At 45.2% G+C, this 11,376-nt stretch overlaps 1 protein-coding gene across 2 annotated transcripts in view; it reads left to right on the forward strand.

Annotated features, from left to right (window-relative positions):
• Mrtfb (myocardin related transcription factor B) overlaps nt 1-5,856 on the forward strand; it is a 155,730-nt gene extending 149,874 nt beyond the window's left edge. For both annotated transcript variants that reach the window (XM_032912319.1, XM_032912318.1), the window contains 2 exons: nt 1,955-2,015; nt 4,994-5,856. In XM_032912319.1, coding sequence (XP_032768210.1) covers nt 1,955-2,015; nt 4,994-5,529 — 597 coding nt within the window. In that variant the 3' untranslated portion in view covers nt 5,530-5,856. The remainder of the gene's footprint in view (nt 1-1,954; nt 2,016-4,993) is intronic.
• The last annotated feature ends 5,520 nt before the right edge of the window (nt 5,857-11,376 follow it).

Below are 11,376 nucleotides of genomic sequence, written 5' to 3' on the forward strand. Positions count from 1 at the left end.
ACAGTGTAACTCAAAAGCCATAGAAAGAGAAGCAAGACAGTGGGAAAGCTAAGTACTTGACAAGACAATAGCTCGTGTGTTCAGCTTTGAGGTGTTTAGGATTCCTGTTACATCATAGCATTCACATTCCATCGTAGCATTCCACGTTTCACGTTATCAGAAGTGGGGAGAAAAGCAGTCCATCACATAAGGGAAAAACCACTAAGTGACTAATGTCAGGTATTTCATCAATGATGGAAAAAGGCTGCCAAGGTAGCTAAGTGACCTTGCTATCTGAGCCAGATGAACCAAGTTTCATCCACAGGACTCACGTAGTGAAAAGAGAGAACCCTCTCCTGCAAACTGTCTTCTGACCGCTACCATGCATTACGGTACACATGTAACAATATGTATGTGGACAAGCACACTCACAAAATAAATGTATTTTTTTTAAAGTAATGGAAACCAGAGAAAGTGGAGCAGCATTGTTTTAAGTCCTTAGTGAGGAGGGTTCTCAGAGACTACTAACCAGGTCCGATGTCAGGTAAGCCTATCCTTTAAAGTAGACTCCAAAGAACTTCAGGTAAACAACACATAATCTGTCAAACACGAAGACATGGATTTTAAGTCAAAAATTGGGCAAAACACACTATTCAAACAAGAAACTTACTAGATCTGCTTGTAGCAAAAGATTTAAACATATATATTACTAAGGATGGTAAGTAGCTAGTGCACAGACCCTCAGCAGTCACCAGTCGCCAGGTAAATGCAGTAGACCCGCATCTTCATCCCACGGCCATCTCAGGAGGTGCAGTGGGGATGCAGAGCACCTGCTGTTGGGAACACAGGTAATGCTGGGAACCAGTTTGGCAATTGTCCAAGATGTTAAGTGCACACCACTCTGAAAGCCATTCATTCTACTTCTCAGTACTTACCAAGAGAAGGCAGGGCACATGGTTGTGCAGAGTTGTGCACAGATTTCTGTAGCAGCTTTAACAGCCCAAAAGTGGGAAGTCTACCAGCAAGTGAGTGAGTGAGCAAGCAGACATTCCCATACATGGAATACTGATGAGCAGAAAAATCAGTTAACTATCTGTAAGCTGCATACTGCATCATGGCCACGGCTCAGAGTAATGACACTGCGTAAGAGTGCACCTCCCATACCTTAAGAACATGTCTGAGGCACTTGATGGAAATGGATGCATTCTGAAGGACAGTGGGTCCTGGAGGTGAGGGGCTTCCCAGTTAACAAATGTTGATCTTGTTGATGAGTTCCTAGACACGTACACATCAGAACATTAAACTCCATGACCTGAGCTGTCTTAGTTAGGGTTCTGTTACTGTGAACAAATACCATGACCACAGCAACTCTTATAAAGAAAAGCCAGAAGCATGGCAGCAAAGGCAGACATGGTGCTGGAGAAGTAGCCAAGAGTTCTACATCTGGATTTCCAGGCAGTAGCAAAAGAGAATGAGCCCTGTTCCTAGCTTGAGCTTCTAAAATTCCAACCCCCCTCCTCCCAGTAACACCTACTCCTCGGGTCCTAGTCTTTTCAGGTGCCTCTCCCTGTGGGCCAGTGGAGATGGTTTTCATTCACACCACCCCGCACGGTAAGTGTCACTTAAGTGTCAAGTAGACCACAAAGAAGACAGTGTGCAGAGTATGCTTATCTTTAAGTAAATCAATTCTTGTTAAATGCAGATTAATTCAGACACTCTTAGAATAAACAATTAGAAATCTCCCAAAGTGCCATTCAGTGAAAATAAGGCACATATGGAAGTCACAGAGTTGACTTCTTCCTTGGCTTAGTTGACCTATCAGGCCGTGTTACTTAAGTATCTCCATTTCCCAGGCAACTCAGCTGTTGTCTAGACTCTCAAGAGTTAGAGTAAAGCCAAGGCTCAGTGAACCCCTCAGTGCAATACAGAGGCTGCCCCTGGTGCAGGTGGCTAACTCTGCTGTCCTTGGCTGCAGGTTTCCAGTGTGCACAGTCAGCAGATGGATGACCTCTTCGACATCCTCATAAAGAGTGGAGGTAGGTCAAAGGCTGGACACAAGCCTCATACCACAGGCCCAGGACAGCCTTTCTCTAAAGCTGCATGTTGTCCTGGAAACTGGAAAACATCCAGTTCTAACAATGGGCAGTTCTAAACCTGTGCAAGCTAGGCCATTAAACCACATAACAAAGGACATAAAGCCCTTCAGTTCCACATTGAAGGATGGCCTGATGTTAGATCCCCATAGCTGTCGCCTGGAACAAAGTAAAGACTTCTCGCACAGCAGAGCTGAGCCAGCTCTGACCTCTGCTGATAACCACAAACCATGTTCTGTGCACCAGTCTCATCATGGGTGAGAACTTTCCAGTACCTTAGCTTGGACTCCCTCTGTTATTCTATTAAAATTCAGAGTACGTCTACATATACGTTATCGGGGTAGTAAGATTACTCAATGGATAAGGTGCTCGCTGCCAAGCTTAATGACCTGACTTTGATACCCACAATCCACATCATGGAGGAAAACTAACCCCAAGTTGTTCTCTGACCTCTACACACGTTCTGTGGTAGCATGAATATATATATATATATACATATATATATGTATATATATGTAATAGACTGTAGTTAAAAATAAAGTTTACAGTGTGTTGTCTTTAAGTCAGACATTAGCTCCCCCCACCACCCCCCCTGCAAAAAAAAAAAAAAAAAAAAAAAGCTGCCTGTCTTAGGATTTTATTGCTATGAACAGACACCATGACCAGCATGAGTTTTATAAAGGACAGCATTTAATCGGGGCTGGCTTACAGGTTCAGAGGTTCAGTCCATTATCATCAAGGCGGGAGTATATTAGCATCACAGCATCCAGGCAGGCATGGTGCAGGAGGAGCTGAGTTCTACATCTTCACCCGAAGGGAGCCAGGAGCAGACTGAGCATCCCCAGGCAGCTAGGAGGAGGGTCTCCAAGCCCACCCCGACAGTGACACACTTCCTCCAACAAGGCCACACCTTCTAATAGAGCCACTCCCCAGCCAAGCATATGCAAACCATCACACTGCCTCAGCTCCTGTGTCTTTAAAAGTAAGCATAGAATCAGTTTTTCAGAAACTTCTTGGAATGGTTGCAGTTCAGTGGCAGAGCACACACACACACACACATACGTGCATGTGTGCACACACAAAGGTTGCATGATGCCATACTAAAGTCCTCTGGTGAAATAAATCCTAGAGTTTGAAGTAGTAATTAATGTTTTTCTATCTGTTTTGAACACATATGAGCAGATGCTGATACCCTGGGCAGAATCTGTGGCATAGTGAAGGACATTGCCATCTGCATGTGGGTCACATAAATAAGTGGAATTCTGCAAAGAACTATATTGGTCTTTTAAAATATGTTAAAGTCATGGTTAACATAAACTGAAAACTTGGGAGTTAAAAAATAAATGTGTATTTAAAAATCAGAGCATACAATTTTTGCTCAATCTGATAAAGATAAGTTTTTTTTTTCCTCAGTGGTTAATAATAATACTTGTGGGGCTGAAGGGATGGTTCAGTGGTTCATTGGCTGCTTTCCCAGAGGATTCAGGTTCAATTCCCAGTGTCACATGGAGACTCAACCATTTGTAACTCCAGTCCTAGGGGGAAATCCAATGCCCTCTTGTGGCCTCCATGGGCACTGCACACACATGGTCTACAGACACACAGGCAGACAAAATACCCAGACACACTGAGCTTTTAAGTCTATGGTTCATTAAGTCTTTCCCCTACACTATATTCTCAGAGAAATGAGAACTGGACATTTAATCCTAGGACTCAAGAGGCAGAGATAGGCAGATCTCTCCCAAGTTCCAAACAGCCTGGTCCACATATTAAGTTCCAAATCAGCCAGTGCTACACATAACCAGAACCTTTCTCAAAACAACAGGGGAGGAAATTATTAAAATTCATCTAAGTGAGCACTAGTGTGTCTATAACAGAAGGTCTGTTAGTTTTCCAGTTGCCCTGTTAAGGAGTCAATATGATCACGTAGGGAGATGACTCCATCATTGTGTGTCATGCAAGCCTGAGGACCTGAGTTTGGTTCCCCCAGAACCCATCAAAAACACAAAAGTAGACACAGTGGCCTATGCCTCTAATCCTGGTGTTGGGAAGGGAAGAATGAGTGGATCCTTGGGGCTTGCTGGCCAGCCAGCCACTCGGGCTGAGCAGACGAGCCCAGTGCAGAGATGACCCCATCCCAAACATAGGGCTAGTTAGATTTGAGGAAGACATTTGCATCTATTTCTGGCTTACACACAGAGAACCAAAAATAAATAGATAGATAGATAGATAGATAGATAGATAGATAGATAGATAGATAGATAGACAGACAGACAGACAGATAGATAGATAGACAGACAGACAGACTGACTGACAGACTGACTGACTGACTGACTGACTGACTGACTGGGACTGGAAAGATGGCTCAACACATAAGAACGCTTTCTGCTCCTTTAAAAGCACTTTCTGCTCTTGCAAAGGGCTAGAATTTGGTTCTCACCACCCATGTTGGATTCACAAGTGCCTGTAACTTCAGCTCAGGGGATCAGACACCTCTTCTGGCCTCCATGGACTCCTACAGGAGCACATTCACATGTATGCATACCTAAGTAAAAATTAATTTTTTAAGAATAAATTAAATAAATAATGAATCCTTACTAAGCTATTTACCTATTTAATTGTCCAAAGTTTAGTTAACTCAGAATAAGAACTCTAGAGCAGTGACTGACCTGCCTCACCTTAAGGAGGGGAGGGCAAAGGCCATGATGTCATCCTTGAGTTATGATAAGGTGGATTGCATCTGTTTTATAACTTTCTAGACTATATTGACAAACTGGAGTACTGTCCAACTATAATGACTTTTTGTAAATTTAAAAAGAATTAGAAGGAGCACGTTTCTCCTAATATGTAAGAAAGGGTGACAGAATAGTCACTAATACAGTCAATGGCAGCAAATGCTAACACCATCAATTCTTCTGCAGAGATTTCCTTCCCGATAAAAGAGAAGCCTTCTCCAATTTCCAAGATGAAACCAGTGACAGCCAGCATCACTACAATGCCAGTCAATACAGTGGTGTCTCGGCCTCCGCCGCAGGTCCAAATAGCACCGCCTGTATCCTTAGAACCTGTGAACAGTTTATCTGCCAGCCTAGAGAACCAGCTGGAAGCCTTCTTGGATGGAGCTCTGCCCTCAGCCAATGACGTTGCCCCACTACAGGGCAGCAGTGAGGACAGAGAGCCTTTGTCTCTGATCGAGGATCTCCAGAACGACTTGCTGAGTCACTCCAGCATGCTGTACCAGTCTCACTCACCCATGGAGACCTCTGAGGCCCAGTTTGTGTCAGGGACGCCCTGTCTGTCTCTTGACCTGTCAGACCCCAACCTGGACAACATGGAGTGGCTCGACATCACCATGCCCACCACATCCTCTGGGCTCACTCCACTGAGCACCACTTCACCAAGCATGTTCTCTGCTGATTTTCTGGACCCACAGGACCTGCCACTGCCATGGGACTAAGGTCACAGGTCACTTGTCTCAGAGCTCATAAGATTTGGAAACATGAAAACAATCCTGAGGCCAGTGCTTAGAGCTGGAGCCATAGCTGCACTGTGAAAGTTAAAATAAATCGTCACAGAAAAAAAGGAAGGCCACAGCCTGGAAGCCAAGTGTGAGAGACTCCACAGAGACAGTCCTTGTGAAATGCCTTAGATAAAGCCAAAGGCCAGGCACCATCCACAGGAAGTGGCTCTGGTCACCAGCCACATTTCATCAGCGCTGCTCTCCTCATGGGCCTAAGAAGAGGCAAGCAGTTCCACTTGAAACACCAGGCTACCATGAGGGAGGGAGGGAGGGAGGGAGGGGAAGAGCAAGTGTACATGTGCTCCTTAGAGTGGCCTAAGCCAGGTCAATAGCAGAGTCAGGCACCTGAGCACTCTGGGCAGCTGGTGGCAGCTTCCAGCCAGAGGCTGAGTCCCACTTTGAAATCTGTGTGCCTGCGTGATTGTCATAGGTCATTTTGTTAGTTTGGGAATCAAAATGAACAACCTTTCACTATAAACATATGTCTACAAAATGCTGAAACACAAGAGCCTGGTCTACAGAGTTCAGATACATTGATAGTGCTGCAGCTTCCCCATTGACCTTGGCAAATGAGGTTGGTTCTCCTGTGACGTTAGACATTGACATGTGTTTTGACCTTGTGACCTCTACAATCTTTGGTAGAGTAAAAAGATGGCCATTTAGGGTCCTACTTGGAATAAGTCAGATATCTCTATAGAGTACTGAGCCACAGTGTCTCCATCTTTGAAGACTTGCTGACAGACTCTCTCAGGTGACCATACCCATCTCAAAGAACCAAAAAAGGCTTCAGCATGGAATTCTTTTCAACGTAATGAGTTAGAAGAATGGAAGGTGTAGGCTGTCTGTCAGACTCTAGGACAGTCCCACCTTGAGCATAGATTAGACCAACCTCCTGTCACCAGCTCCCTGGTTCTCATTGCATAGGCTTATAACTGGATGCCCTGCCTGCTCTCAGTTGTTCTCAAGCCTAAAAACTGAAGGTCTTATTCCTTTTTTTTTTTCCTTGTTCTTAACAAAAAGGTTATATTTGTCAAGTGATTTAAGAATTTTCTAAAATGCCTACTGCCACAGGATTTCCACAGCTCTTAATCTAGTGAGCTAGTTATTGACAGATTGTAAATAACTGACCAGAGTATTGAACGACGGCTCTTGTCCTATCCCCTTCCCATCCCCTTTAACCTGAGCCAGGTGGGCTTCCTAAATCAATGCCTCTTCCACAGCACAGGGAAATATCCTGACCCATCATCTAGAGAGAACCTTATTCATTTCTGAGGAGGTCTTGCCCCAAACTGATCAGAATGGCCCCTTTTCCTGGCTTTAACCTCTGGTGAACAGCACTCTCACCTGAAGCTTGGCATTCTGGTGGGCAGGAGCCACTGAGCTCTAGTAATCCTCTTGTTCAGAATCTGGTAGTCAGTATTGGGAGCCATCACCCTGGTAGCTGGATACTGTCGTCTGACCAAGCCTCCTGAGGGCACTCTCACAGGACAGTGTGTGACAGTTGGCCCTGCTGCACAGCTGCTTGTGCCCCAGACAGCCCCAGCTGAGGACCTGGGAAGGCATGTTTCCCAGGGGAATTTCAGCTCTAGGTTTTGGTGGAGAGCTTTAGTCCTTTCTCTCCAGCTTTGAGTGTCCAATTTAAAGTAGTATCAAGTATCAGTGGGTTTCTGGAAGCCCATAATTACTACTAGTGTGTTTCTTCCTGTAGAAAAACTTCAACTTCTATAATCCTGAGTTGTGAGTAGAAACAACATTCTGGCCCTCAAGTCCCTTTTTAAGTTATTTTGAAGCTTGCCTCAGGACAGACAATCTCCAAACACAGTGGAAACAGAGGAGGTCATCTCAGTTGTTGGTGTACCTAGCCCATACAGCCTTCAGTCCATCAGGGTCCCATTTCTTAAACGGCAGGAGGCCTCCAGCCACTGGCTTCACTAGCAGCCTGCTCCCTCACAGCACCCCTTACCCTACTCTCCTGGTTCAAGCATCCTGTAGGTACATGTGACACTAGTAACATGAGAGCCACTTGCTAGGCCTTTCCCACATGTTCTGGACAAGAGTGGACATCCTTCCCATCAGCTTACATAAAAGTGTCATGACCAAAGGCCACTCTATAGAAAGGCCTCTTGACCAGCCCCAGCCCTCAGTGAATGCATTGGAAAAGGTGTGTGTCTGAAGATGAATTTGTTGTTTAAAGCTAGTTTCAGGCCAGCAAGATAACTCAGCAGGTAAGGGTGTCTGCCAACAATCCTGAGTGAGGGACCGAGCTTGAGCCCCAGAACCCATGTGGCAGAAAGACAGAGCTGACCCCCACAAGTTGTCCTCTGACAGAAGTGTGAAGTTATTTCACAGCCATTAAAGCACATTAAACCCCACTGTGCGTGTGCATGGTAGACATGTAGTGTAGGCTTCTATTTGTATCCTGTTGCCAAGAAACTTCCTAGAAGCCTGGAGTGCCGCAGTAGTGGCCGCCCCAGCCTCACTGCTCTGCCTAGTCCCACAGTTGAGTGGTGTCAACTTTCTGAGGCACAGATCTCCAGCCTTACTGTGGTGGGATGAGTGGGAAGAATTACACTGTGGCTTCTAGAACGCTGATGTGTCTGTGGCCTTGTACATTTCAGCAAGGTGTCTCTAGGAAGCCTCTAAGGTTGTTGCACTACTCACTCAGGCATCCAGTCACCACATGAATGCCCTGAATTCATGAAACTTTTCTCTCAAATATTATCTCTGTTCATTTCACACAGATATTTAAATACGACTTAACACTTTCCATTCAAAAGCTCCATGGTTCTTTGACCACATGCTATGCCTTACTTCAGAAAGCCAGCTCCGCGCTGCAGAGTCTGGGAAATATGGCACTGTTGTCAGCCTGCACTCTCAGTCAGCCAACGCTGAGGGGGTGTGAGAGGAGTGTCCACTTTGTCACCAGAGTGGACCTGAGCTTCCTGAAGTGTTTCTCCATGCAGCAAGGCTGTTCTCGTAGTTACTGTAGTATTCTGTGCAGTAACAGCTGAGGAGGCAGCCGTCCCTCCAGTCAGGGCAGCCACTTTACTGTCCACAGCAGACCTGACTCAGGGAAGTCGCCAAGAGGAGACCCCATCTTATTTCCACTCTTAGTTGTTGCTTAGTGGCCAGTCTCAGAAGCTCTTTCTGGTAGAAGGCTGGGGGCTCCATTACCACCAGGATTGACAGAGAAAGCTGAGTGGCTATTCAGTTCTGCCAGCAGAGCAACCAAGTCAGGGCCAGCAAAGTCTAACATCGTCGCTTGCCTCTGTCCATCACAACACACAGAACACTGAGGATATCAAATACAAAGGGCCCCTCCACCCCGGAGGACCATTAGCCCCAGGTTATCCCAGCACACTAACTGGAAGGCTAGCTTTATCAGGGAACACTGCTCATGCTCACAGAAGGTGTGTTTGGAGAGCATCATCCTGAACGTTCAGCTAATTGTAAAAGATTTTCGTCAAAACTGGAAAGTAGCAGTTCTGATATGTCATTTTTGTTTCCTAGTTCAAACCTTCAATCTCTTTTTCATTTAACAGTCTCTGGGCTATATTTTTATTTGTCCAGTGACTGGGAGTGAGCAGATTGTTTTTTCCATCACTCACTCTGACAGTACCTGAGGTGTCCCTGTGGAGTGGAGGTGTCCCAGGCTTGTGACAGCAGCTTGACAATCTCAGATCTACTAGGTGCTGTCTGGAATCCTCAGAGACACCAGCAGTGAAAGGAGAGCTTTTTGCCAACACCCAAGACAAAGCTTTAGTGAGTGGACAGACTGACTGGGAAGCAGCCCATCTGTCTTACTCTGCTTTCTGCTGTGAGGAACCCACCCACCAATGGGAGAGGAAGGTTTAAAAAAGGGTTTGATATCTATCAAAAGTACTTGACCTCAAGAAACCAATAGTAACCCAAAATGCTTAAAGGAACCAAAGGCATCGCCAGGTATTTGCCAAAAGCAGCCACTTTGAAAGTTTGAGACCAATGTGATCTCAAGTCAGTCCCCAAACTGTTCCATTTAAGGTTATAATTTTCAGAGATGTAGATATTTCTTGTTTTCCTGTAAAATAGCATAGAGCTGTTTTGTTGGTTTAAGAATAATATACTTGGTAGTAATGCAGAATTATTTTCTTGTATGTCAAGTTTAGTTTTCTGTTGCTTGCAATGGACATGCAGGTGTTTCTCTTCTTTTCATCTTCACATAATGTCTTAGCATCTCACTTCCTGAAAAGAAAGGAGGAAACACCAGTGGGCAGCACCATGCTTGTTGAAGCACTTGTTTAATGAACAGAAAATCATGGCAATCGGGGGTCCATTCGTTTGTTGCCTTTATGTTGTTTTTAAAAGACAAACCATGATGCCTTTGTACTTGCTGTTTGTACCCCTGACTCAATTCTGTACTGTGTCTGAATGCCATACGTTTGCACTTGTACCATACATAGGCGATGCAGACTGTATTTTTATATGTGTGTGCATTTATCATTGGATCTTTTGTACATAGTGGCAGTATTGTAGCTGATCGGGAAATGTTTGATATCAGCAATTTTGCATTTTTGTGTCTCAAATAAAAAACATTTTGATGTACCATGATGTCGTGTGTACACAGAAATACACTGTGGGGTGCTGTAGACTTGTGAGATGGGACAGTCTCTGGCAGGACAGCATCTTCAGAATAGCTCCTAGCCAAGCGCAAGCAGGCTAACAGAAAGTAGGTTGCCCACCCCCTGTCCACATACACCAGAAGTTCATAGGTACTCACTAACCTCGGCCTGACCATCAAGATGTGTTCTGCCCTCAGAATCAGGAACCACTGAGCAAAAGGCATTAAAGTATGTGGTCCTTGCCACAGCATGGGCACACAATGTCCACAGTAAGAACTGGCTCCTCTCTGATGGCAACAACCGCACCAACAAAACGTCCAACCACCCAGAGCTGTGCCCAGCTTCAGTTCAGCGAAGTCTCAAAAGCAACTACTTAAATACAAGTACTTTGTGACCCATATAGAATGATATTTAGAAGTTAGTAAGTAGAGGGAGACATTTCAGCCAAAAGCCCATGGTTAAATTTGATGTAATGTTTTGTTGTGTAACTTTGCTCTGGGACTGGGCCACGCTACCATCCCTCACCCAGTTTCCCTTGAATCCACAGATAAAAGACACACACACACACACACACACACACACACACAGACAGAGAGAGAGAGAGAGAGAGAGAGAGAGAGAGAGAGAGAGTTTGTTCCTTTTCAACGTGCCTTCTTGGCACAATTGCTGGACATTACTATCTCCTGCCTGGAGAAGTGTGCCCTTATCAATACTCTTAACTCCACACCTCCCACCTGCCCTAAACTTCAATGGTTAGTCCCATCCAGCCCCTGCCAAACATAGTGGCCATGGGCCCCAGCTCCTCCAGAGACCTCACATGGCTGCTGGCTTCTCATGCCAAAGCCTGGCAAAACTCTTCCTCTCCTTCCTTGCATCTCCTTTTCCTCCAGGGACCTGGAAGTTGTAGCTGTACCTTCCACCCAGCAATGGCTTGCTTTACTGACAGATCAAGAACCAACTGGAGAACAGGACCTTAGCATCAAGAATACCCTTACAATGTTTTATTCCCCTCTTGGATTAGAAGAAACCAAACAGTGGTTAGCTTAATTGACAGTGACAATCAATGTGACTATGACAATCAGAGAAGGCTAGTCAACAGTTGCAGAAGACAGATATCTGTGTATTTTGGGTGCAAGAGAGCACACAACAGACTAATAAGTGGACTGTCTGCAGTGTCCCACTTATT

The sequence above is a fragment of the Rattus rattus genome, chromosome 9 (assembly GCF_011064425.1).
Source record: "Rattus rattus isolate New Zealand chromosome 9, Rrattus_CSIRO_v1, whole genome shotgun sequence".
NCBI lineage: Eukaryota > Metazoa > Chordata > Mammalia > Rodentia > Muridae > Rattus > Rattus rattus.